The following is a 27,051-nucleotide window of genomic DNA, read 5'->3' on the forward strand; positions in this document are numbered from 1 at the left end:
CTGGGGTCACCGATACCAACCTGAGACACGGTGTTGCTGCAGCCAGCACACAAAAGTTGCAACTCGGAACAGTCTAGCAGAGGAACAGAACAGGTTAGTCTGAGATCGGCAAGGCCAGGATTTTTCTCCCTGCAAGTCTGTGGTGCAGGAAGTGGACCCAGGGATAGACTTGAACCCCCCAGGGGTCAACTTCTCAGCAGTAAGAGGTTGCCAGAGCTCTGCCTGTCTGAGTCACCTCCAGGGCCTATGGAATGAAGGAGCCAAGGGAGCATTTGACCTTGAACAATTAGTAACAGCTCACCTGCAGCAGGCACTGTAGGTTGTGTTGATTATTAACCCACCAAAAAAAGTTTCGAAAGATGAACTGGAAAGACCCCAAATTAAATGAGATATGTACTATGATTTATTAATAGACACTAGCAAAATTAAAATGAAAAGAAATATTGCAAAGTAGACCTCCACTTAAACAGAGTATGTATGTTCAGAACACTGCCATGTCGTCCATGGCCAAGCCCCTCCTCCTCACACTCACAGTGGGATATTAGCGTGTTTCTTCCAGGGACTGGACTGTGTTTTACTAGCCAGCACATCTAGGTCATGGCAGATGCGCATGCGGGTGGTTGAAGGTTGGATGATATCATCAACAAACCCTGTAAAAAAAGAAACAGGAAAAAAAAAACAACAAACCCTGACCAACCGTGAAGTGTTTGTCCCTCAGCCTTCCATTGCTATCTAGGTTGTAATGTAAATTAGCAAAATCAAAAGCATATTTGGAATAAACAGTTCATAAGTTACAAACTAACTTCAGAAAATAATGTAAAATAGCCTGAAAAGGAAATATTCCTATGTGACTAGTTTTTAATTTGGAAACATTTGCTTTTTTTAATTTTTGCAAAAGTCAGCAAGCCAAAAATGTTGAGGGGGCTGTACTCAAGTGAGTACTGCACCCGTTACTGCAAAGTTTGAGACATACCATCTCCTTCCACCTACTACTCTTAGCCCAATTTAAAGGTTCAGAAGCATTGATTAGAAGAGACAACCCTTGACTTTGCACGTGCAGGAGTCTTTATCTATTACAGCAATAATAAGATATTCTAATGCAAAACCAGAGGGAGTAGTCCTGTACATATTGGTTGGGGTGGTAAACAGCTTGGCTAAGTCTTGGCAATATTAATGGTATTTAAATGAAGTACAAAACCAATCAACTGAGTGAGCCAGCACGATTGGAAACAGAGCTGATTCCAGAGTCCACAGAACTGCTTTCTAGAGCTTCAAAGCTAGAAGTAAAATTCAGAAGTAAGAACAGTTGACAAATTTACTCTAAAGAGTCCCAGAGAACATCACTGGATGTTCTAGACTCACCCTTTCTTAAGGCCACTGGTTGGCATCTGGAACTGTCAAACAGATCAAAGCCCCTGGACTTTTAAGGAAGAGTTTTGAGTTGCTTTCTAGTATCTACAAAATTGAAAATATGCTTCTCAGTGCAGTACCCACATCTCACCAATCTGGTTCCAACTGTGGGTGTGTTTCTTGTCCAGATTTGTTTTTCCTTCACATGCAGAAGCTGTGATTCGGCATCACCTTTCTGACTCAAATACAAATGTCTTGCCAAAATAACCTCTTGATTAGCAAACAGCTGGATAGCTACAAATTTATCTGTGTACAATGGCAAACACAAATAGGGGACACAATGTGCAAGATAACCATACCTCTCATGGCAGCAGGAAAGGGGTTTGCAAACTTATCCACATATTCAGCCTCTGCATCTGCCTCTTTTCCTCTGAAAATGATCTGGACAGCACCCTAGAAAGAGAGAAGCGTACAGGTCAGTGACAGTAATTCAGCCCGCACAGAGGAAAGCGGTCTGCTTACTGCCCCCCCCCCCCCCCCCCAGCACCTCTGTGCCACTGTAAAGACACGGATGGCTGCTGCACACCAGTGTGAGAGTCAGCCTGGATTTACCTTTGCACCCATCACTGCCACCTCTGCAGTAGGCCAGGCGTAATTTGCATCTCCTCTTAAATGCTTTGAACTCATCACATCATAGGCACCCCCGTAGGCCTGGAACAAAAAAGGGATTAATTAGTGTGGAGTGACCTCACAGCAGCAGTAGCCTACATTCCTCTTGCAGCTTTTACTATTCCGAAGACAAGCAAGCGGTGCTAAATTTTATCTGAAAGAACATGAGCGTGTCCATTTTGTTACAACACTCTCCTAAGACTAGATATCGCTTCAACTAGAACCGCAAAAGAGCAAGGAAGGGGGCTGCTGGTATCTAAGACCGTTCTTGATGGCAAATAGAGGAATCTGTGTATACCTGGAACAGCAGGCCTCAACCCATACCCTGCACACAAACCAACCAGTCGGTGTGCTCCTGGCCAGGGAATGCAGCACTCGGACACTGCAATGCTCCATTCTGGTGCTGGAAGTGGTCCAGACAGCAGTGATGAACAGATACTGCAGAGCTAACTGCAGTACAGTCCATTTCAAGACGTTACTGAAACCTACAGCAAGGCTGCAAGCTTGGGAAGTACAGGATGGTAATATTCAGAAGCATCAGAGAAGGCAAAGGGAAAGAAAGAAGGAAAGTTCTTTTTTCTTTTTGCCATAAGTCAATTAGGCAGACCAGCAAGGAAAAAGCTAAGCCTTTTAGGACCCTGAAGGTCCCCGGCATGTATGGCAGCATGGTGTCAGGTGCCTTATAGAAAAAGAGAAAGGAAGAAAATTAAGTAGACTGTAGCAAAAGTATATGGAAGAAGAGAAACCACGCGAGCATTAAATACGCAGACACAGCAGAAGAAAGATACAATCAGCACTGGTTTGGGAAAAGGAGACTGAAGTGGCAAGAACAGAGAAAGACGACATATGGCTCATGCTCAGTGAGACAAGCTGGGTGACAGAGGACAAATGCTTGACTGAAGGCATTCCTGGGAGAAAGCAAAGAGCAGAAACATGCGATTTCAGAGCAGTGCAGAGACAAAAGGAACGAAGGAACAGTCTGAGAATAGAAGAAATGCCCTCTTGTAACCTGACATGAAGAGGTGCCACCAGATGGGACAAATGGAGATGTGACAAGGATAGAAAGCAGAAGTGGGACAGATGGACAGAGCTTCGCAGAACTAAAGTTGTTACTAGTGAAAACAGGAACTCTAAAAGAACACCATGGAGCTGTGCCAACGTACCTTTCTGGTGATGATTGTGATTTTAGGCACAGTTGCTTCTGCAAAGGCAAACAGTAGTTTTGCACCATGACGGATGATTCCACCATACTCCTGAGCTGTACCTACAAACAACAAACAATTTCTTTTACTCCAGGAAATTCACAAAAAACTCCATATGCAGTTGGGCAATCACCATCATCCATTAATGGCAGCAAATATAATAACAACCAGAGCCATGTCAATATCCAGGAGAAGGTAATATCCAGGCAGTGTTCTCCATAAGAAGCTAAGCAACTCTACAAAAAAAACCTCTCGCCAAAAGCAGCATGTATTTGTGTATAAGGTCACAGAACCAGAACACTCACCAGATGGTCTCGTCCTAGGAAAAAACTACAGTTACATCATTTTCAAGACTCCAAAAGTGACTAGCAGTGAAAAACACAACCTAGATTCACTGCCCCAGAAACTCAACTCTTCCAAACCCCCTTTTTTCTACACCATACTGAAAGGCAGCTTGGCTACCATACCAAACACCTAGCCCGGGCTTCCTTCAAGCAAGCCCAAGATGAATGACCTTAAAAGAGAGCATGAATTCCTATACAGGGATTCACAGCAGGTGCTTCTGGAGAATGCTTATCTGCAGCAGACATGAAAGCAAGACATCCACGTTACAGGATGTTCACCACAGTTCTGCCCCAAACACAGCCTCGCTTGCTTGCACCTGGAGACAGCAATCCCATGTACTTTATTTCCAGGATTTTTGAATTTCAAACCACTGAATATAACTCTACAATTACTTTCTAGCAGCTTACCCATCTACTGACTTTTGCTTTCAGCACCTGAGATAACCTTTTGCAAGTACTTTGGGATCTAATGTACTAATGGATGATTACTTACTTATTTTTAAATGTAAGATTTTAAGTAAAAAAATCTTTTCTGAGATTTTTTTTTTTTTTTAATACCTTATTTGATAGCCTGCAATTTCACTTTTGGTTCTTGTATTTCCCTCCAGCCAGTGGGACTAGTCAAGCCTGCAGAATCTTCCCAGCAGCAGCAATCAGAACAGCCATGTCTTCTCAACCCAAGAAGCAGTCTGAACACAGCTGGGATGCTCAACCTAGACACAGAAGCTGGGGAGCACTCTCAGACCCTGTAATCTAATCACAGCCTTAGTTTCTAATTCACACTGCAAATAGCCAGTCACTTAAAAATGCTTCAAGTACAAGCTCAACTGAAACATTAATTTGAAGTATTTACAGTGTCATCCATGGCCAATTAACATAAACTCTTTTCTGGCCATAGATTCAGTCCCAAACTTGTTCTAAATATGTGTTTTTATCCACCTACAGGATACGAATGCCTTAAGTGTCATCTCTGTGCACACCTATTACACTGGGGGCTATTTAAAGTGTTTGGGTCACTAACCCTGTGAGATGTTTTGTACACCTCTGGGACCTGTTGTGATGGATTCTTTCTTCTTCTCTACTGAACAGGGAGAAGAGGTGACCACCACCCTCAGAATTTATTACCTAAATTACTTTCTAATGCTAATGTACTAATCTCACTAAACTCCTTAAAATACAAGTTTAGGATCACTATCAAGCTTCAGGCCTCCTCTCTTTACCTTTCTCTACTTTTATTTATCTTCCATTTATCTATTTTCAAACCAACAATTCTACTGTGCACTATTAAGTTACTATTGGCTATATGTTTTCATTAAGTTTTCATTGGCTATATGGAAATAGCTTTGTTCTTGGATTCTGAGCAACTGTCCAAGTCCAGATCCCTGTAGTGGCCCCTGAAGTGAACTAAGGTGCTTCTTGGTCCATGTCAGCCAAGGAGGGTGTGTCTACAGCATGAGAGAAAGGTGAGAGGGCACGAGGGAAGATGAAGTTTCCATTACCAATGAGGCAATACAGAAGGCGTTAAAACACACAAAATACATTGTATTAAAGTAAGAACTGGAATGTTTACTAGTGACATTTTGATGTGTTGGTATCTGTGGAGGCCTTGAGGTAAACCTTGTTTTACACAACTGTTTTAACCTTACAGTCAACTGTAAGAAAGACTCAGCAGGTTTATCAGTATAACATTTATATTCTTCTCACAACCTGTTTTCTAATAGGTCATTTTAACATTAACTGCTCAGTCTATAATTTCAGACCTTTCCTTACTGATTTACCCAAAGCTTTTAAATGATAGGCAATTTTATCTGAAAAATGCCTTGGAGCATGAGAGAACGTAGGCTTTCAAGCGTACAGGGCGGTTGTCATTGATTCAGTCATACCCCCCAAGGACATACTTTTCCCCCCCCTTTAGCTTCATCCTTTTACACATTTGGGAATTAAGTACAGCAGATGAAGCTGGCAGATGAGGTAGACGGTTCCTTCTGCTGTAGCAAAGCTTGGACACCAACATGGGCCTATATTAGTTCTGTAACTCTAGTGATGAGCAGATTTTGTTGGAACACATCTTCACAGTGCCCTCAACTGCCACTCCTAGCGCTGCTTTGACCAGTGGCCTCCCTGCCCACAGGAGAATCAGCAGTGCTGTGCTCTCACATAATCCTGTCCAGAGAGCTAAGGAACACTGTCGGACTGCTTTCCACTACCTCTCAGGAAGCCACAGTCTTTGCAGGGCCTTCTGGTACCACACTATCCAGCATATAGGCATGTAAATAAAACAGCTGAGCATTTAAAGGGACATGGAGTTTCATTATAATAAAGAAAACAGTGTAACTTTGACACCATTTATGACAAAGGCAGCATCTCCAGGGAATGCAGGTTTTTTTCTTGGACGGGCTACAATCACAGCTTTGCAATGGTGCTGGAATTCCAGACATTGGGACAAAGCTTTCCAGAGTGTGATATACCACTTCTGCCAGGGCCAAGTGTGGGTAATTCCAGCATCTCTATCGGACTGCTAAACCTTACAGCATTAAGTTACTGCATGAACTGGCCCTCTCCTCAGGGAAGTCCAGCAAAGCTTTATGATCTCAGAACACACCGATGGCAATCAGCAGCAGAGTTAGGCACTTATTTCATGTTCCTACAATTTCTTGCATATTTCAATATCCTTTTGTGATGACTACTGTACAGAGCTTCTGTCCCAAAAAGTAGACTTTTAAAGCCTGGCTTATTTAAGCTGACTACAGCAAAGGTCTTCTCACAGAAATTTTAACACCAACACCACCATGCAACAAGTTGAAATACAATGACAAGGCATACCTGGCAAAAATCCAGGAACATCCACGAAAGTAATCAGTGGTATGTTGAAAGCATCGCAGAAACGAACAAAGCGGGCTCCTTTCACAGAAGAATTTATATCTAAGCACCCTAAAGTTAAGAAAACAGGTGTTAACAATTCCAGTGGCAGTAATTCAAGGCAACATCAAAAAAAAAAAAAAAAAAACAACACACTATTTTATCTGTATTGTCTTAAAACAAAATAAAAGCACAGCTTATCTGTAGATAACATAGAGATGATCTGCCATGAAGTTTTGCTGGTTTAGAACTAAGATTAGAGTGCAAGCTTGATTCCATAGGCACTCATTTCATTTTTCTGACTGATGTGTAGAGACTTTGTATCACAAAAAAAAATTGCCGTTTATATTAATTATACTCTTGTAATTAAAAATATTTTTCTGTAATTTTCCCTTTATTGATATCTTTCAGATCAGTCATATTGGAAGGCTGAGTTCTCTGTTAAAAAAAAATAATTAAATAGTCCACTAATATTTTGAGAAAGATCGGCGTTTTTCATAAATACACTACAAACTATTTTTTGTTCCGTTTCAATGCCATTTAGATTTATATTATGTGCTACTATATTGAACTGAAACACATTTTGTAGAAGAGCATCCATGTGAAACATTAAAAACGTTTGTTAAACATGAGACTATCAAATGAAGACTAAAGTAAAATTAAAACCTGCTGACTGTCTAGTGTCTTGATAGTTGTGTCTTGTAAAGATTACAAAAGAATAAAACATCATTCTGGGTCATATGATTTTCCCAAGCAAAAAGGCACAAAAATTAAAAACAAGGAGCAAAACAGAAAGTTCTGACTGGTGAAAGCCACTTCAGAAATTATCAGGTTAAGGACAGAAAGCAAAATTCCTTGATAGCTAAAAAGGGTGATCTTAGCTATAGCTACACGTTGTACCTTCATATCTAAATTATTTGAGGTCAAGAGCCCCACATTTGTATGTCTGAAAACTTTGCATTTTTCTAGCTATAGCAAGTTGACAAAAAAAAATTACCTCACCCTATAGAAGAGCTTTAGGTATTTTAATGCTATAGCAGGAAGTATGCAGTTTCCATATTATACTTAATCCAGTTAATTGCAGGCTGCTGCCAAATAAGTGGTGGTCTTCTGCCCACCCTGTTTATGTGCTCCTACCACTCCTCTTGTGCTGCACACAGCAGTCATTTAATTGCCTGTGAGCAAGATCACCTTGTTGATCCACTAAAGAAATTAGCTGGTTTTCAGTTAATATTAACACATCACAGCTGCGTTACAATGAGATTCAAGACAAAGAAAGCAGTAGAAAAACATAGTGAAAATTAGTGGAGGACCATACAAAACAAACAGTTCATCTCATAGTCAGCCTTACAAAGCAGGGAAAATGAGAGACAAAACTGAGAGGAGGCACAAACACTGTTAAGAAGTTTCACGCTGGACTCGTACAGCCAACTCTAACCTGATGCTACTTTGGGTTGGTTGCCCACTATCCCAACAGTTCGTCCATTCATCCTGGCAAATCCAACAACAATGTTTCTGGCATAAGAAGGCATGATCTCAAAGAATTCCCTTTCATCAGCAATCTGCAAGGGTGAGAGTTAGGCAGAACCCTATGAGGACAGGCATATATACGTACATTTATATTCACAGGCAAACACAAAATCAGTTATGGTAATATCAGAACTTTTAAAACATTTCAGAATTTGCAGAATTAAAAAAAAAAAAAAAGATGATAGATACCAGATACCTTCAACCCTTCTTTGCAGGCTTCGTTCCAGGAATTAACTAGTACTGTACTTATCAAAACTGCCACTTAAAGCATTCCATCAGAGAACATCTTTATGGCATTTCCTCTGTAGCGAGCCTTTTTTCCTAGCTTATACCAAATTAAAACTTCAAATCAGACGTTAGGAACTTATATCTCACGACTTAATTATTGGCAGACCATACTTTTAAAGAACATTTTCCAGTGAATAAAACCAAATAGTACTCCACAGAGCTCAGAAACTCTCCATAACACATTTAATATTTACTCTATTTCTTTGCAATTTCGGAGCACTTTATTAAGAGGCCAACACAGCATGCTCCGCTGTGTACATCTCCCCCAGAGTCACTGACAGTGCATACAGTAGAGAATGGAGAACACTTTCATCTGCAGTAGAGAAATACACGCGCTAGATCAAACATATCTATCTGTAACTGCGACTCCTTGGTAGCCACACTTCTCTCTGGGTTGACAACCCAGTGTGTGCTCTGCAAAGTGACATCCACAGGTGTATAAAGCAGTATCAAAATTCACACATTCAAAAGAGATCATAATTATACATGGAGCAGTAGCGACACCTATACATGGCTGCCTAGTGTTTTCTACTAGAATTCCTTGTTTTCAACTGTTTATGACAATTTTGCCTAGACAGACTACAGTTTGCCAGTCATTTCCAAGACTGAGGCAAATGAAGAGTTGTGAAAGATATAAGTATTATTAAATTTTTATATAATATATATAACATAAAAATATTTCTTTCCTTATTAATTCTCAAAGGCTGTGGGAGGGTTCAGGGTTTTTTTTCCCTAATTCGCTTAAGAATTTTTTTTAGATGGCACCTTTTAACTTAGGACGGGTGGTACTGAAATTCAGAATTGGAGAATCCAGAGAGTAAAGACATCTTGATCTTGCTTTCTCCACTAAAATGAGTCTAACTGCAGCCAATTGCACACTGAAACATGTTAGCAGACAGAGCATGTGGGGAGAGACAGTTAAATAAAATAGCAAGAAGGGAAACATTTGTAAAGATCCTACAAACACAGCTGAACTTCACACAAACACACACACCCCCATTCGTACTTGCTGCCTGTGAAATGGAGTTATTCCTCACTTCATCATCCACTTCAGAACCCTGGGTCATCTGCCCCTCAACGTTTGAGGGGTGGAAGCAGCAGCTGGAAGTTTTAATATTCAAAATTCAGACTCTCAGGGTGCTCTAGAAGGGGCTGTAACAGCTTCCTGTGATAAAACAACTTCTATAACCATGTTCTCCGCCCATGTGTTTATAATGTATTAAATTGTTAAAACTGGAAAAGTAAGTACTCAAAGTTAGGCAAGAGAATTACCAGCATTGCCTACGCAGCTTCAATAAAGCCTCCTTTATTTATACATCGCAATACTAGCTTTCAGGGATTTTTCTGAAAGAAAAAAGTCAGATTTTTCCTTCCCTGCCATCCTCCCAGGTGCCTCATTTAATGAAACTTTAACATTGGAATTTCCAAGCTTCTGAGTGCTTGACTTGTACTTAAAAAAAAATAGGTATTCTTGTACTGTCTGTGTATGGAACTGTCTCAAAGTAAATAGAGAAAGGTAAATCCTTGAATGCGCTCTATGTAGTTTATAAGACTGACAGAATTAGAGACAGTAATAACAAGGTGCAGGGAGGCGGGGGCGAGTGATAAAACTCAAGACCAGAAGGGAGGGGATTTTGACCCCAGAGAGAAAACTGAATTACAGCATCTTTCATCTGCATGCAATATAAGAAGATGTATCCTGAAAACAAATCTTAAGATTTCTTTCATCTGCTAAAATCTTTTTTCCTGCAAGTTTTTCTTGTCCATTCATTCATGGCTACTACACAGGGAAAAAAATAGTAACTTGAAAACTAACTAAATAAAATAATAAATTAATCTTTCTTCAGTGCCATTCCATTAGTTTCTTTCAATTATTTACACACAGAATATAATATATCCATATTAATCTCAACAATGCTCACACTAGCAGACTTACGGAGTGTATGATATCCAGCATGTCATAGGCTTTAGTAGATTCAATTGGGACAACTGTGTCCAGCTCGGGAACCAAACGGTCACTGCAGAAAACGAGTAAGTGTGAGCAGCAATATTTACAGATCAGATGAACACCAAGACCAAAAATTTGGGTAAACAAAACCACCTCTCAGACTTCACAGAAACTGCTTCTCAAATACACGGAAAAGAAGCAGGCCTCTTCATCTCAGCCAGTGAGCCCCCACCCACCAGCAGCACAAAAGCCTGACCAATCTCTTCCCAAAGGAGACCTCCCCTCTACAGGCACCTCTGCTTATGAAACCATCTCCTGGAAATACTACATCTCCTCTTTAACAAGAAGAACCCAACATTACACATGGGGAGTATCAGCAGGGAACTCAAGGTAGGCCAATGCTGCCCAGGGGGGTCTGCAGGGGGCACTGGTGCCATGTGGGACACTGCACTGGTGGAAAAGGATTTTGTAGAAGTGTCAAGCAGCAGAAGAGGCTGCTTAGCCAGCAGCTCCAGTCCTTACAGCTGGACGGGCAAAATGATTTCTCCCAACAACAGAACAAAGCTTCCCATCACAGATCTAGATCTACTACACAGTTAGAGCTCTGATCCTTTCCCTGCCCACATTGGGCACTTGTGATTTTGAATACGCTTAATTGTAGGAAACCATTCCACACTTATTTCCCCTGTCACCAAACATCTGCTCTCAGCTTCTTCAGTTTAATGGCTGTGTTTAAAGAATCTTTGCTGTTTCTCTGCTTAACTCAACAATGATGCACTTCATGTGGAGCTTTACATTTCACAGAAATGCTGCTTCCCTGTTAGCAGCTGACACCAGCAGTTACCTCCATCTTTGATCGCATTAGCTTCATTAAGGACCTCTAAGTGTTAGCATTCACTGGGTCTCTGGATTCATTCACAGTCCCAATGGGGGGGTGTCGATTTTTATGAGTCACCACTGAGAAGGCTTCAGGGAGCATTATATTTGTGCTGTTCCACAAAAATACTGATCTGTATTTGTTATAAATGGTGTTTTGGTAGAGTTCTTATTGAATTACTATTTTAGCAATGCGTGATTTAGTACATTTAAAACAAGACAACACAAGGCTCTAGACATCCAATTTAAAACTGAAGGAAGTGATCTGCAGTTCATCAAGATCAGGCAAAAACTAATAATGCAAGCCCCAGGCTGTCTCTGTGCTCCCTCACGTACACAGAACTAGAGAGGCACAACTCCTTGCCGAGAGAGTAAGATATACATCTATTAATAGAATAAAACTGACAGCAACACTTCAAGTACTTTCTCCACATGATTAAGAGTATTGCACACAAATATTTCCATAAAATGATATAATGAAACCTTAATCTGATGAAAGCAACCAATTTTAACATACTAAACCCCAGGCTACAAAAGACTTTAAAACTTTTTCTTGTCCATATATTAGATATGAATGTGCTCCAAGTTCTGTCCATTACCTCGGTATCCCAAAGGATAAGGAAAGTAGAAAAATGAAATTATTGCTCCCATAAATTCACAGTGCTGTAGACTACTGAGGGAAATTATAATGCAATTAAAATTAATAACCACCATCAAAATGAAGACATTACCCAGGATATCACAAGTTTCAAAGTCTCCTTCAAATCATCACAGATAAAGGACATCTGGAGCTTGCTTATGCCCAGTGACTCTACTAGAGGTTGAAAACTGTATTTCTTACAGATCCCACTTATGCATACTTCAGGCCTTAGAGGAAACGAAATTTGTTTGTAGTCAAAGGAAAAAAAAAATAAAAAAAAAAAAAATCACACTATACAATATACCAAATGCAATGAACGAGACACCCTTCAAAGGTAGAGGACATAGTACCAAGTTGACTAATGGTGAATAAGTAACCTTCTAACTCTTTAGAACCCTGGTCACTCACATCAAAAACTCCAAACAACAGAAGTTTCAGTAACCAAGACTGACATTTTTCAACACCACTGAGAACCTACCCACCTAGCAGAAAAAAAAAAAATAAAATCCAACAGACAGAACAAAAATAACCCACCAGCTTCTGGACTTAACAATGAGGACAAAAGTATGTTAGATTTAATTTGCATTATTCGTGGCAATTTTTTGTGGTGTGAAAACAATGCAATAAGAAAGAAATTACTCTAGAGGGATGGACTTAGACTGGAGCAGCAGTAAGGATCAAACACATAAATTCAAAGCAAAAGGAGCCTATTAAGACATCAGTATGTACAGATGAAATATTACCAATGTAAGCATTAAGACCACAAATGGGAGAAATACTAGAGATGCTGCTATAATAACAGGCAAATTTAACAAATAGATCGATCTTCACATTCACAGAGACTACTAAATTGAAGTTCTTAGTACAAATTTTTGAGCATTTATTATACTGTAATCCTCTAATAAAGTATCTGGTGCTACATAAAAGACTGTCTCCCTTAAGAAAATAAAGAACTAATCTCATGCATTAGTAAGTACAACGTAACTGACAGCTTCTCACAAGAAAATAAACTGGCTATTCTGAGACACATTGATTAAAAAAACCAGACTTGTTCTACAATGAAATTAAAATATCCCATTAAAGTCTATAGAAGGTAATTATCCCAGTACAACTTGCTGAATGCCTGGAAGGAATATGATGACCTCAGAGATAATCCTCCAAGTTTACCGAATAACATAAGAGATTTGCTTTGGTTTGTCACTATCAAAGCAGAACAGTCTTCCAGTTTAATAAACACCTAGAGATCAACATCTTGGAAAATTTAGGACTAGTAACTAATTTGACCTGTCTGACCATTCTCTAAAAGCGACTGGCAAATTTATTTCTTTATTAGCGAACAACAACGTATTTCAGGTACCAGAGCAGTGATTTGTAAAATCAATCCAAAAAAACCCTCCCCAAATTGTTTCAAAGACATTGCAAAGGACAGTGAAGCATGAAGAGAAAATAACCTTCCCTACTTACACGTTAAAAATCTTCACACATCCAAGAACCACAAGACATAGATCACACACATCTGTCAAACTCAAAGGAACAAATTCAGGAGCAGCTCCCATACAGGACAGGGCAACAACCTGTTATGGGTTCCCTACAGAAAGGGCTGAACCGGGGGTGCAACTGGATCTCTGGTTGAAATGCTTTTACTCCATTGGCATTCTCTGTCTTTAACTCTACTATCAAGGCTGCCTATTCACACAGCCTCGTGCTGGCTCTCTGGCTGTCCCTCTATCGCTTGAAAAATTCCCTGATAAAAGTCCAGACGGTTGCTGGTTTTCTCCTCTTGAAATTATTCAAGTCCTTCCTTTGCTATGTTGCCAACTACAAAACGAGCCTGACAGACAAGTACCTAATACATAAAACTTTCTGCCTCCTTTGCCTCCTTGTTGCTTCCCCAACCTCTAGCCTTGATGAACAGAATTTACCCAACAGACATATAACTGACAAAGCAGGGCAGGTTCTCCCCACTTTTGTTCACTGTGCTATCTTCTGCCTCGCTTGCTTGTTTCAAGGGACTGTGACAGCCCATCTGTATGGAGATTACTTTTCCCCATATTCCGTACACAGCCGGGATAACATTGCTTTCAGAAAACAAAAAAGTTAAATCTAACAGTGAGCATGTATGTATGTACACATGCATGTTGGAACACCTCTCATGTTCACACACCACAATGCAGAATTATCAGCCAAGATCCCAGGCACAATACATTCATATCTCTACACTCCTTGAGCCAGAGAAGCCATGAAATTTAGTGGTCAGAGGCCACAGATCTCAGCCAGTCTCCTCTTACCTGGGATCATGGCATTCACGGACTGGAGCTGAATCACGGTTGCTAAGAGGTAAATAATTAAAGAACTCTCGGAGATTAAGTAAAGCATCTATATCATTCTCAAAGGCTCTGTGCGCGACTCCTGGAAAGAAACAGTTAAGCAGTTATTGAAATTATTTTGCAAGGTTTCATTTTCAACTATGTACCAATAAAGATACAAAAAAGTAACAACAAGAATTTTTAAACCTGAGCTATTAACAATTGGGAGTTTTAAGCCACCACCTTTGACCAGCTAAAATTAATTAGAAAGCATGTGGCTGTATGAGACTTCCTCCTTAACAAGTCTGGATTGTTGACCTCATATTTAAAATACTGTAAACTGGTTTATCAGCTGTCACAGACCTAGCTGGATCCCAGCCTTCTGGAATTCAATCCAGGTTACTGTGCTGTGCTCAAGCTTTGGACTACAAGTTTTTTTATAAAGGCTGGATCTGAGCAGTGTGTGCGTGTGTGGTTTTGGTTCATCAGTTCAATTCAGATAGAATTTGAGAATCCACAATCATTTTGAGCCTCATGAAGATTCATGAGTCACCAAGTTTTCCTGGGGGATGTGGTGAGAGGAGGGGGAGGAGCACTTCACCTCACATTGCCACTTGGTTTATAGTTAAGAAGTTCAATCAATCATGTCAGTAAGTAAACAAGGGATTGTTAAGAATCTTTCAACCCAAGCAAATTTCTGGACAACAAAACCATAAACACTACAGCACCCCAAGCCTGCTTTGCTAAGCCTTTCCCTCCGACAATCTTCCCGCTTCTAGAATCTTTTGTGGATTTGTTACTTTCTCTGCCAAATCCCAGAACTCTCCCACACTCCCACTTTTCCTATTTTTTTTTTCCATTGCTAAAAAGGACTGGCAAGAGAGCCCTATACAGACTAAGATCTCTGCTTAAGTAGAGTTTAATCACTTAGACTCATGAGTGTCACGAGTACAAAAAACTTCATTAGACAATCAGCTGTTTAGCTAGAACAACTATGTCATTTACTTTAAAGAACAGTTAGTCTGTTGAGTAAACTATGCAGCTCTCACCAGATACAGCAGTGTGCGTCTTCGCACCCCCAAGCTGCTCTTGGGTGACGTCTTCATTGGTAACAGACTTAACTACGTCTGGGCCAGTGATGAATAGATAGGATGTATCCTGGAAGAGGGAAAAAAAAGCAAAAACACACAGTAAATGCTAGACCCAAACTGCAAAAGCACCTAAGGAAAAGCCACAGTCTCTAGAGACTTTCCCCAAAAATAAGGAAACGGTAGACCACAGGGACAAATTTCTTAAAAATCCTTAGTGCGTTATATTAAAGATTCACAGAAAATGCAGTTATTCACAGTTTATTTGGGAAAGCTACTCTTGACTTTTTATGAAAAATAAGTTTAATCCAAAGCAGAAGACCATCTAAAAAAAAAAAAACCAACGAAAATCAGAAAACCTTCATGAAGGGTTAGTTTGCATCTGATCAGTGTTACCAGCAGCATGTCAAGATATACTCCACCCTTACCTTCACCATGAATGTGAAATCAGTTAAAGCAGGCGAATACACAGCTCCACCAGCACAAGGACCCATAATGAGGGAGATCTGTGGAACTACCCCAGAACACAGAACATTTCTCTGCAATAGAAAATAAAAAAAATACATCTCGTTTTACCAAAAAAGTGCATCTTTAAGTCTGTGCACAGATTCTGCAAGAATTCACAGTCACAAACAGGAGAGGAAAGCTTGCTTTATTTACTGGGAGACAAGTATCTGGAGAGAATGTCTTGATGCCAACAGAACCAAAATAATTTTATTGCTACTGTTTTTTTTTTTTTTCTTTCTGTTCCCATACATTTGATTTCATATACTGTGCAACGACTGCAAAGGACGATGGAATGTGTGACCTCACCTGATGCTTCAGGGACAAAAACTTCACTGAGTCTGGAGCAGTAAGAAGTATATGTACCTGAAATTTGAACAGATGGGTACACTACTGCTCAGAGGTAGAAGTTTTACAAACCAACTGTGGCAGAGATTCTTTTAAAATCAAATTCCTGCACCAGCTTGAGTTTTACACGATGGTGAGTTACTGCTGTCAACCAACATGGATGGCACCTTGTCCAAAAAAAAAATGTTTACATTGCTCAACTGGATTAGAATTGACTTCTGTAACTGATTGACTGCATCATCCCAGATTGCACTAATCCAGAAGACTGTTACCATCTGACTAACTTGTCATCCCACCTGCTCACATTCCTACTGAGAGCACAATCACATTTACATTTCGTGCACTTACTCTAAAACTGTGTGTTTTGGTAGCCATATAAAATAATGTCACTTCAGTGAAAAAATTATCAGTAACACGACTAGAGGAAAAATTCTTGCAGTAGACACAAAAATACTGTAGAAACAAAGCTTTCACCAGTCCAATCATGGTACCTTAACAGCATGGTGTTCTTTGATCACAAACCTGACTTGCATTTTTTTTTCCAAGACTTTTTTTTCCCCCCCTATTGACCTACCATCTCGACAGAACAGGCACTTGGTGCCTCTGATCAGAGTTTCTCAAATTTTCAAGTACATACTGTTTGATTTATCAGTCCTATTGAAAATAAATCTGCTCTGTGAAATTCTTAACACATCTGTATTTCAGAGGAGACACAGAGACAGCTGGTGGCGAATCACAACCAGTCACCTAACACAACACCCTCTGAACTACAGCATGTCTATCAGTCCCAGACAAACAGATAAACACTCGAGAGAAATTACATCACAACACAGGCAATCTATACTTTAGCATGAATCAGAAAGTTAGATAGTTGTTTGGGGGTTTCTTCCAATTAACTAAATCGTCATAAGAATGAAAGAACAGGCAAAGCACACTAAAATAGTGTGACTCCTACAGAGCTTTTCATTGTTTCACTGTGTTTTACAAGACTCAGCATTACCCTTGTTTAACACATGGATAAGTGAAACTCAGAGGTACAGTAATTTGCTCAAAGCCAGTAAGAGTACCAAGAGGACACTTCAGGTCTCACAAGCCCTCATATATGCCACTTTATTCACCAGGTAACAGTGGCTGAAATAGGATGATGATAACCTAAAAGTTTACTTACAAACACAGACTTAAGTAAAGGAAGACTTTGTCCATCTTTGTGGATGCCAAGCTTCCGAGTCATCCAGTACTTACCAAAAATATATCTGCATAGCCTGCCAGGGACTCCACTCCCTCCTGGATACGGGCTCCTCCAGAGTCATTCAGCCCAATCACAGGTGCTCCAACCAGGGCAGCTTGATCCATGACCTGGTGATGAATAAAAATTCCTCATTATTGATCTAGCTAAGCTAAAATCCCAAAGCAACCAACCCCCAAAACGTACATCCCCTAGCAAAAAATCCATACGTGCCAGAATTTGAACTGCCTACATAGCAGTCAGCGTCTCTTTATCTGTATTAACTAGCACCATCACTAATGGCTTACTGGGGTATCGTGTATTGACTCTTCTGACTGGAGGCTGAGATACACATATAATCCCTCTCACAACCTTTAATGTTAAGCTGCTTTAGTACCTGTGCCTCTCCACAGTCACACTCCATTATCCAAACCCCGTGCCAAGTGACACAATCACAGGAGTTTGGACCAGAGAGGTCTGATCTATCTCTGTTCATAAGAAGTCTCAACTGCACCTTAAACACTCCCTTATATGTCTAATCTGATATTAAAAGTTTATTGCAGCGGCAACTGTGTAATCTCCCTAAGCAGTATATTCTAATGCTTGCTTATCCTTCTTAGAAGTTCTTTGAGAAGACTAAACTAAATCTTTCCTCTGGAAATTTAGAAACATTACTTCGTTCTTGATATATAGTAGACAGGGAAAGCAATTAACAACCCTTTGCCTCCACTTTCATAAACATTCAAGTACCTCAACTCTCCCTTCAGTCTTCTTATTTCCCTTCATGTTTCTAGGAAGCACCATCAATTCAGTTGCACTGTTCTTTCTACAACCTATTTTCTAGATCTCTGATCATTTTGGTTACTTGCCTCAAGATCATATGCAATACTTCAACAGAGGCTTAAGTGGGAGGATTTAATTCCTTACATTCCTTACATAAAGTGTGCCTGCTTATGAGATCCCAGCAAAATGTTTGCCATTTTCATAACTCTACAGCACAGGCATATTATGTTAAGATCTACTTTAACAACTAAATAATTTTCTATAAAACTACATACTGTCAGTCAATCCCCATTTTGAATTTCAAAGTTGCTTTCCCTGCCTGGTATTAGCCCTTTCAATTGTTGTTACAGAATTCTATCTTATTTTGGACAATCTTTAACTTCTTAAGGTTTTTTTTAAACTTCAGTCCTGTCTTTCAGAGTGCTCGCAGCATCAACCTCAAATTTTACATTGTCTAGAAACACAGCAACCATACTGGATCCCATTCAAATCAACAGTATCTTAGTAGTACCAAAATTCCAGCCTGAACACAAATCGACAATAGCTATCTCTGTATAGTTCTAAAGTGGCTTTGTTCCTACTTGCAGTCATTCAACGTACAACAGGGGTTCTTCATGCTTTGTGCCTGGATGTCCACTTAGAAGTTGAAATATCACTGTGACAGACACACAGAATGAGTTTACAATTTAAATACAATCCCACATTTGAAAAGCATCTGCGTGGATGGCAAACAGGCTTTGTGAGCCACGAGCAGCCTCGTTTGCTTATGGGAATGTTACACAAGGCATTGCCAAATGCCTCATTAAAAATGATTTCAGCTGACATTTATTGCTTCTTCCTAGAAGGCCTGTTGTTATCCTATCAGGACAGGTTACAGGCTTACATATAGATTAATTATTTATTTCAGGGCTTTTCCAGACACTGAAGTTCTTCGTAAAGTACACATCAATATGCACATTCAGACTACTGAAAAAGTATTCATATATTTGAAACCAGACTTTTTTTTGCCATACCAGTATTTGTAGGGAACATTTCAGGATTCATTCTCAAAAATACTTTTCTTCATCTCATGGGCTCAATAATAATCTTGAAACATGACACCATAGATGCATGTATGTACATAGGCTTTAAAATGTTCCCCACCACAAGCAGGCACCTATTACTCCAAAGAGCCACACTAAATCTCTGTTGCTTCAGGGAAACCATCATAGGTATTTAATGTGATCTGAAAGACCACAAGGCTCTTCTGCAAAAGTAACAGGCAATCTGTAGCCCAGATCTACCTAACTTGGAGCTTTGCTGCAAGATGCTAAATATTGGTACTTCTCCGTAATTCCAGGAAAAAATCCCAAACAGGAAACGATTACCAAAGAGGCAGATTTCCAGGGAAGTCCAGCTAAGGGACAGCAACTTCACTTCTGTGTTCCATAACATTTTACATCCCTTAAGCCACCGATACGGTTTGCAGGAGCCAAGATAGTCTCTCAGAACAGATTTCTGCTTCCCAGAATTGAGCCCAATATGAAGAACTAAAAGAAGTGAGACAGATACCACAACACCCAACTAGTCTTTTTTGAGCTCTCCACTGCTCAGGCTGCAGCCTCAAAGACTGAGCCCCAAAGCAACTGATGCATCCAGAGCCTTCAACCTCTGGAGCTTACCACTGACATTGATGCCAACCAAGAACAGTACCAAGGACTGGTTGGAAGGACTCATATTGTTTTCTAGTTCTACTACCAGCACTCTCCCTCCTTCTTTAGGAATAAGATATCAAAAAAAAAAAAAAAAACCAACAACAAAAAAAAAAGTAGAAAGCATCCCACCACTCCAGTACCATTATATCCCTCCCCAATAAAAATAGACACTGCAAAGCTCCAGCATGAAAGGGTAGTATCTAGTTGTTCCCAAAATCAAGACTTGGTAAAGCCAGGTAGTTATTAGTCAGCTCAAAGCCTTTGTGCTTTCTAGATTTATACCTCCTCATTGCTGAGAATTCTATGCCAAAAAGGAGTTATTTCCATCAGAAGAAAAGGCCTTATGCATCAAAAGCCTCAATTCTGATTCCCTAGCAAGAAAATTCAGGAAGATTTCACCAGCCCACACCACTGAACACTCATGCATGAAAAAGTTCTCATCCTCCTGCCCCTGGGATTCAAACACCAGCTTCTCCAGTGAGACAAGCAGACAAACAAGAATAAATAGCTACAAGTGCCTGATAACAACAGCTCTGAATATCAAGGTGACCTCCAAGTTGTAAAACTGTTTATCTTCAGATTGTTTACTTCTTACATTTGCTTTTTATAACTATTATACACTTTCACATAGCACTGTTTACAAGAAGATGTTTCTCCCAAGTCACTTCACATTCCTCCAGTAGACAATAGCTAGTTAATATATATTTTACTTTGCTAGTCTCTCTTGTCTTTGGTAGCACAGTAGAAAAGGCAACTGAATTTAAACAAAAGTGAGTATTACTTGGAAAAGCTCCTTTAAACTTGAAAAGCTTCCAAAGGTTACATCTCTGCTCACCTGTGCTTTCACATCTTAACTGACATGAGGAGACAAGCATTTTCAGGTTAGCCATGACATATGCCAGAGGTCACTGAAATCAGTCACAAATCATTTTCTCCAAAGTCATTAACACAACAGACTGACAATATTTTGGTTTATTTTCTCCTGTGAAGTTTTACCTTGCAGATCTTCTGAGCATGAGCTCCAGATAAACTACCTCCAAATACAGTGAAATCCTGGAGGGAAAACAAATTTTCAGATTAGGGAAAGAATCATTTCAGTAGAATGTTACAAGTGAACAGTATAATCCTACAATGCTCTATATTTGGTAAGGCGCTCCAGAACAACCTGACTCCTTTACTGCAGCCTGCAGATCAATCCTGTTCAATCCAAGCCTTCTTTACAGGCAAAGCAATCTTTTATACGCATTCGCCAGTGGATTCTATGTTAAAATCACAAACTTACTATATCTCATTTGTTTGGTTTTTTTTCCACCCTTCACAGAAGTATTCCCTCTTTCTACAAAGACATGTTCCTCTTTCATAGACATTATCAATACTAGAGTAGTCTGGAGAAATTTCACCTGTGAGGAGAGTCTCAGTGCAATGGGCAGCAGTAATATATGTCTGCAGACAGGCAGAAATCAAAAACTGAAAACGCACCATCATTGTATATTCATGAGTTATGCTTTAAGAGTCAATTGTTTTTTTTATGGGGGCTGCAGGAACTATGTCAGCCAAAACTGCCTGTTGGTGCTACCCCTGGGCCCAAGCAGAAGATCTTGAACAAGCAACACAAGGCCCTGGGACCAAACCAGAAGAGAAAGGGGATATTGACACCTACTGGCACCAATAGAGCCCAGAGTCAACTTCTGGTGAGTTTCTCTGCCACGTTCCCACTGAGTCTTACTCTCGAAGAAGCCCTTAAAAACTGTGTGAGCAGAGAACAGCATGACTAGGAGCAGCAGTTAAACCAAAAAGGAAGGAACATCTCAGGTGGCAGCTCGATTTGGAGGGGAAAGAGGTCTTTAAATATAAATATATATCAAAGAGGTGTATCATGAAGAGGCACATTTAATTTCTTTTAATATAAAAACTGCCCTCTACTTGTGTTCTTCTAAAATTAAGGTCTGGGTTTGGTTCCTATCTTACGTTCAGGCCCACATAAGAGTGTCCTTCCCTGGAAGAACTACATATCTGAGACAAAAAAGGCAGGGTGTATGACTTGCTCCAAGGTCACAGAGCAACAATCATTTTGGCTATGATAGCAAACTGAACAAAGGCTACTTTGTGGCCCAGAACAGAGATGCAGTTACCAGTTATCTCAAAGAAAGCCTTTCTTTCACTGTGTTAAGACTAACTAAGATAAATCTCTACCTATGACATTTCCTCTAAAATATTTTTATTTTAATATAAAAAGTATATTTTAACATAAAAAGTATATTTTATCTATTTATATGCTATCTATCACAAACCCTTCAACTAATCAGAGAGCTCAAACCTGAGTAACAATTCAAGGTTGCTCAAGTGCCCTCTATCATGAATTCCACTCATTGCAATTCCAGTCGTCACCTCCAGCAAACAGCCCCATTCTGCAGCTTGAAACCCAGAAGACAGTTGTCAGAACTTACAAAGCCCTCCACTGACACTTGCAGGTCTCCACACGCCTGCAGAAGCTCATCCACACACATCCAACTGCAGGGACAGTCAAAGCTTGCAATTGCTTTAAGCACACAGCGCTCAGTGACTTGTATGTTAATTCACTTCTTGGTTATCAAAAACACGGTTTGGGGAGACTCCTCCAGTCTCTCAGCATATCAACATCCAAAGATATTACCCTGCCCTAATAATAGCTTCATTTTTTCAAAACATTCCCACTGGCTCTGCATTCATCATTAATTTCACCTCACCTTTTCCACAACTGCATTTCTCACCCAAAGTTCTTAGAAATGCCTTTCCCCCCCCCCTCCTTTTTCTTGCCTGAAGGTGCCCTGCTTCCTTCCTCCCACAGGACGTTATGTCTCTCTTGTGCTTACTGGTTGAAGGTAAACAGGTACATTACTGCATGGCCACATTGAACTACTGTGAATTTATTTCAAAGGTTATGTTCAACGCTATTTAAAAAACAATGAGCAAAACCGTACCTGACTGAAAACATAAGCTAGTCTCCCATTAATCCGTCCACGGCCAGTCACCACACTGTCTCCAGGATACTGCATAAAAACCAAATAAATTCATTAAACATAAAAATTAAAAATATCAAAGCAGCAACGACATCCACTAAAAAAGATCCACACATATTGAGTACCAAGTCAAAGCAGAGACTGATTCTCCAAGAGGACTAGTCATTTATGTTTGCAGTGGGGGTTCCACAAATATTTCCCCCAGCCCTGGAAAGGAAAATGGCAGGTAGTATCACATATTAGATGTGCATTAGTGTAAAGATTTGTGAATTTTGCAGTTTCCCTTCAAATTTCAGCACCTCTGGAGTTAAGGAAAATCATGTTCTTAGTGACAGGATGTACCTTTTATTAAGGCCAGCTGATGTTTTTGAAAGAATGGACACAGCACACAAACTTTTCTTGAGGTGTTGATACAGGGAAAAAAAAAAAAAAAACCAACCCTGGAAAGGTCAAGAAACAATTACAGCCACCCCAAATACTTCAAGTTGACTGTCCCATTTTTCACCCTGTAAATACAGGAAGAAGAAAGAGCTGGAAGAGGAAGCGGAGCCTTTGAATCTTAAAATCTGCTTATCTATGTTGTCTCACTTTTTAGTAAAGGAAACTATAGGACACTTTCAAGACAACAGTAGAAAAGAAACTTCACTGGGTTGTCATAAAGGAATTCTAGGTATTTAAGTGTTTTTTTGCTGTTTGGTATATGAAAGAAAAAAAAAAAAAAGATTATATCGTGCACTCTAAGGGCCATTTATAATAAATGCGATCTGTTCTCAGGAAGGTCATGCCAGTCTGGGGACTTTTCCCAGGCTGCACAGACAGCCATGCTACCAACTTTTGGTTCTTGGCACACAGAACAGCAGAAAACACATCTGTAGGTTCCAGCCACTGCCTCACACAGACAACTACTAAAAGCCCAAGGAGTCCATAGGGCGGCCTGGATGTGAGTACAAGTCTCACCCTACCTTCAGAAAGTTCCAGGAACTCAGAGAAATTCAATGCTAAACTAATATTCCAGCTCACTGGCCACAGTTAGGTCATCTGTTGTGAAACTGTGCTCTGTAAACACAGTCTGCAGCTCACCGAAAGGCGAATTCTGAAGGACAAGGAAAAAATTAACCCTCTTGTCACTCTCAGGACTTTGCTGCTCCTCCTATCTTCAGAAACAGCGATTTGTTATCAGCACTGTGTGATGCAGCATGGAGTAGTATGATGAGAGGCAACACAGCAGTTATTTCAGCTTGCTGGGAAACAGTGAAAAATTACTTAGAGAAGAAAGGATATTTGCTCCTACAGTCAGCAAGAGGGGAGAAGGTCTAGCATGACATCCTTTCCAAGCACCAACTCCCATCAGTCTCCTGGCTACTAAAATGAAAACAAATCCTTCACCTTTGCTGGTTCCCAATGCCCCAGCTGCTTATGGTAGAAGCCTGCTGATCCCTCCCTCATCCATAGGATGCAGCCCTGCAATTTGAAGGACCGTGAACTGATTTAATAACTGCTTAAACAGAAGTTGTAGTTATTTTAAGCAGCATGGGTAGTGGCTCATAGGGAGCCGCTTCCCTCTACACCCCAAACCAGAATATTCCACAGTGCCTTTTGCTACAGGCAGATTCACATTGAACAGGCACATCTGCACTACCCACCTACACAGCATGTTCATTGGTCCTTTCTGTACTAAATTGCAACACAACACTTCTCCCACGTAGTGGTATATCAGGCATCAATGTTATGGTGAGAGACTTCAGGGAGCCATAGAATTCCCCTCTAGGCGATGAGCCTCATGTACCATGTTAGTTTAGGATACATGGCCCTATATCTGAAAACTGCATAAGGAGCAGATTACAATTTGCTAGCAGACCAGTATGAATGCTTGAACTTCTAAACATATCAGATTTTAAGGCCCTAAAGGATTTTTTGACTCTATAATTTGGCAGGCATAAATATGAATCTAAGTTATTTCATCCTATAACTCTAATGTTACCTATAGGGAGGCAGAAGTATCTAGCCATAACTTGTTCTTCGTATATGACTTGATTGACAAAGTTGTAACAACAAAACTCTGCAGCCTCCTCTATTATTTAAAAATACAAATCTAAGACAATATCCAGTGAGTTATCTGAACAAAATAGGTGACTTTGTAAAAAAAAAAATGTATCAAGTTTAGATAATGGAAAAGTAAACCATGTAAGCTGTTAAATAGAAAATGAGAGTAATAAAAGGAAATTTGCAAAACAAACAAAAAAAAAGAAAACAAACCAAGTAGAAGAAATTACATGTGAACAGAACAGCCTATTTTCAACCAGGTGGCTGGCTAAACAGCCCAGAACAAGGAAACAAGAGTTATGAAATAAAAATACCTTATTCTTATTAGAGTCCATCCCAAAGTCAGAACATCTGTGTTCCACAAACATGTCATATTCATCAAAACTGTCAGGGTCCAACAGCAGAAGAATGCGTTCTCTTGCTGTCAGCTTGCCCTGAAATAGAACAAACAACTATTAATACAGCCATCAGGTGGTTCTGGCTCTGTCTACTGACCACCAGTGGGTGTAGTTTAATCTAACAGTCTCACTGATCAGCTCCACTTGGCCCATTAAGCAACTGCATGCCCACAAAGCTGGAAATAGCCTATATAGTGATTATCCTCCTTAAAAACAAACATAATGTAAGCCAGACTTTGAAAAGAAGGCTGACTATTGCAGCAGCACTGCCACAAGACAAAGGAAACAATCTCAGGGTCTTTTCAACAAGATACAATAGCCTCACAGCTATTTTTGCCTATACATTTAAATGCCACTATTAAGGCCTTTGTTCTATTCTTAAACACGGCACCCTTCCACAGCACATTATCTAAACCAGTCCTTACCAATAGTTCAAGGCTCAATTCGCCACACTCGATATTTGACTGCAACAAATGAGAGGAAAAAGGAAATACGACAGCCCGCAGGCATTTTCTGACAAGATGCTTTTGTTCTTTTTTTTTTCTGTTGGGCACTGGTATATGCCAGAGTAGAGTAAGGGCCAACTTCATAATCAATTGACCAGATATGCATGTCCCTTGATCAGTGCTAATTAGTAATAAATGATTGCCAAGTTCTTTTTACCTTAACCTTCCAAACAAATTTATTTCCAGCCCAGGCAAGTATCTGTCTAAAGTCAGGACACCTGGGTTATCTTCTTTAGCGATGGTGTGACCCTACCCCAACATGATGTTAAAACACAACTCAGCTTCTCTGCAAAACTTCTGTCCTATACATCAAAAAATTCATGAAAATCAACAAGTGCTGGAAAAGACTAACATAAGCCATAGATTTCATTTATATAAAACATGACATAAGATGTTTGAGGCCCCTAGACATGCAGAAATGCTTGCATACTGGTATGCCAGTGTCCTAGATGTAACTCAGCGAGCCTGTCACTCTTTTCAGACGTTGTATAACTGCAGGAGGGAAACTGCGGATGGGCAAACTGATCATTCACGTAGTCTTCACGTGAATGGCTATTACTGCCTCCTTGATACCTACAAGCCATTGTGGTATCACTAGGTCATTGCTGTAAACAGAAAAGAAATCCCAGAAAGAAACAATAAACAGAAATAGGTAAACTATGTTGCCACACCCCTCAGCATTGCTTAAGTTCTGAACAATACAGGCAAGAGACTAAAAATTCAGCTGTTGTCATCCTTCCCATCTGTCTTTTCTTCTGCCTTATTTCCACTTGTAGCTCTTTGCTCTCATTTCTTAGATCTGCAACAGAAGTGTAAGAGATGAAGCTGTGCTAGATGGCATGCCTCCAAGCCCAGTGAAGTGTTAAGCAACCTAAAACTTAGCATCACATGGTAGACAGAAGTTGCAACTTTTGTCTGTGCCACCCCTCATACACATGCATTATAACCAATCTGGTGACAAAGTGGATTATAAACTAGTGATTCTTTTTTTCTGCCTGGAGTAACAGGTAATGTAGTCTCTAATGCCGCTTCAGTAAAGCCTACAAGGGCCCTTTGCAAGGGTAATGCGAAGGCACCCGTGTTCCGCACACTCCGCCGATTTCCCCTCTGACCGCGGGAAGACGTCTGAACCGTGCCTGCGGCGCGGCACCGCTCCCCGCCTACCCCGCAGGCAGCGGGGCCACCCCTGCCCTCCCCGCCGTGCCTGTCGCGAAGCGGAAGCGCCCCGTTCCGCAGCGGGCCGGGCCGGGCGCCCGCCGCCCGCGGCTCACCCGCTTGTGCTGCGCGTCGATGCGGGCCTGTCCGCCGCCTAACAGGGCGGCGCGGCGCTTCTCCTCGATGCGCTGGGGCACGGAGGGCGGGCGGTCCCCCGAGGCGGCCCGGCGGCCCCCCGGGGAGGCCCGGCACAGCGGCGCCCCCACCGCCCGCCGCAGCACGCGCAGCGCCGCCAT

General features: G+C 40.6%; 1 protein-coding gene across 1 annotated transcript; it reads right to left on the reverse strand.

Moving 5' to 3' along the window:
* Nucleotides 1-380: 380 nt before the first annotated feature.
* On the reverse strand, nt 381-27,051 carry PCCB (propionyl-CoA carboxylase subunit beta; the record flags this gene model as incomplete). Its single annotated transcript, XM_082487162.1, has 15 exons — nt 381-650; nt 1,710-1,803; nt 1,963-2,061; nt 3,183-3,283; nt 6,389-6,496; nt 7,863-7,986; nt 10,179-10,260; nt 13,995-14,115; nt 15,062-15,170; nt 15,529-15,639; nt 17,195-17,308; nt 20,651-20,707; nt 22,615-22,683; nt 25,011-25,130; nt 26,872-27,051. The coding sequence occupies 15 exons, from the start codon at nt 27,049-27,051 to the stop codon at nt 529-531; spliced, it is 1,611 nt and encodes a 536-aa protein (XP_082343288.1). The 3' UTR covers nt 381-528.

This window comes from Vanellus vanellus (assembly GCF_965231255.1).
Source record: "Vanellus vanellus genome assembly, chromosome: 8".
NCBI classification, from domain to species: domain Eukaryota; kingdom Metazoa; phylum Chordata; class Aves; order Charadriiformes; family Charadriidae; genus Vanellus; species Vanellus vanellus.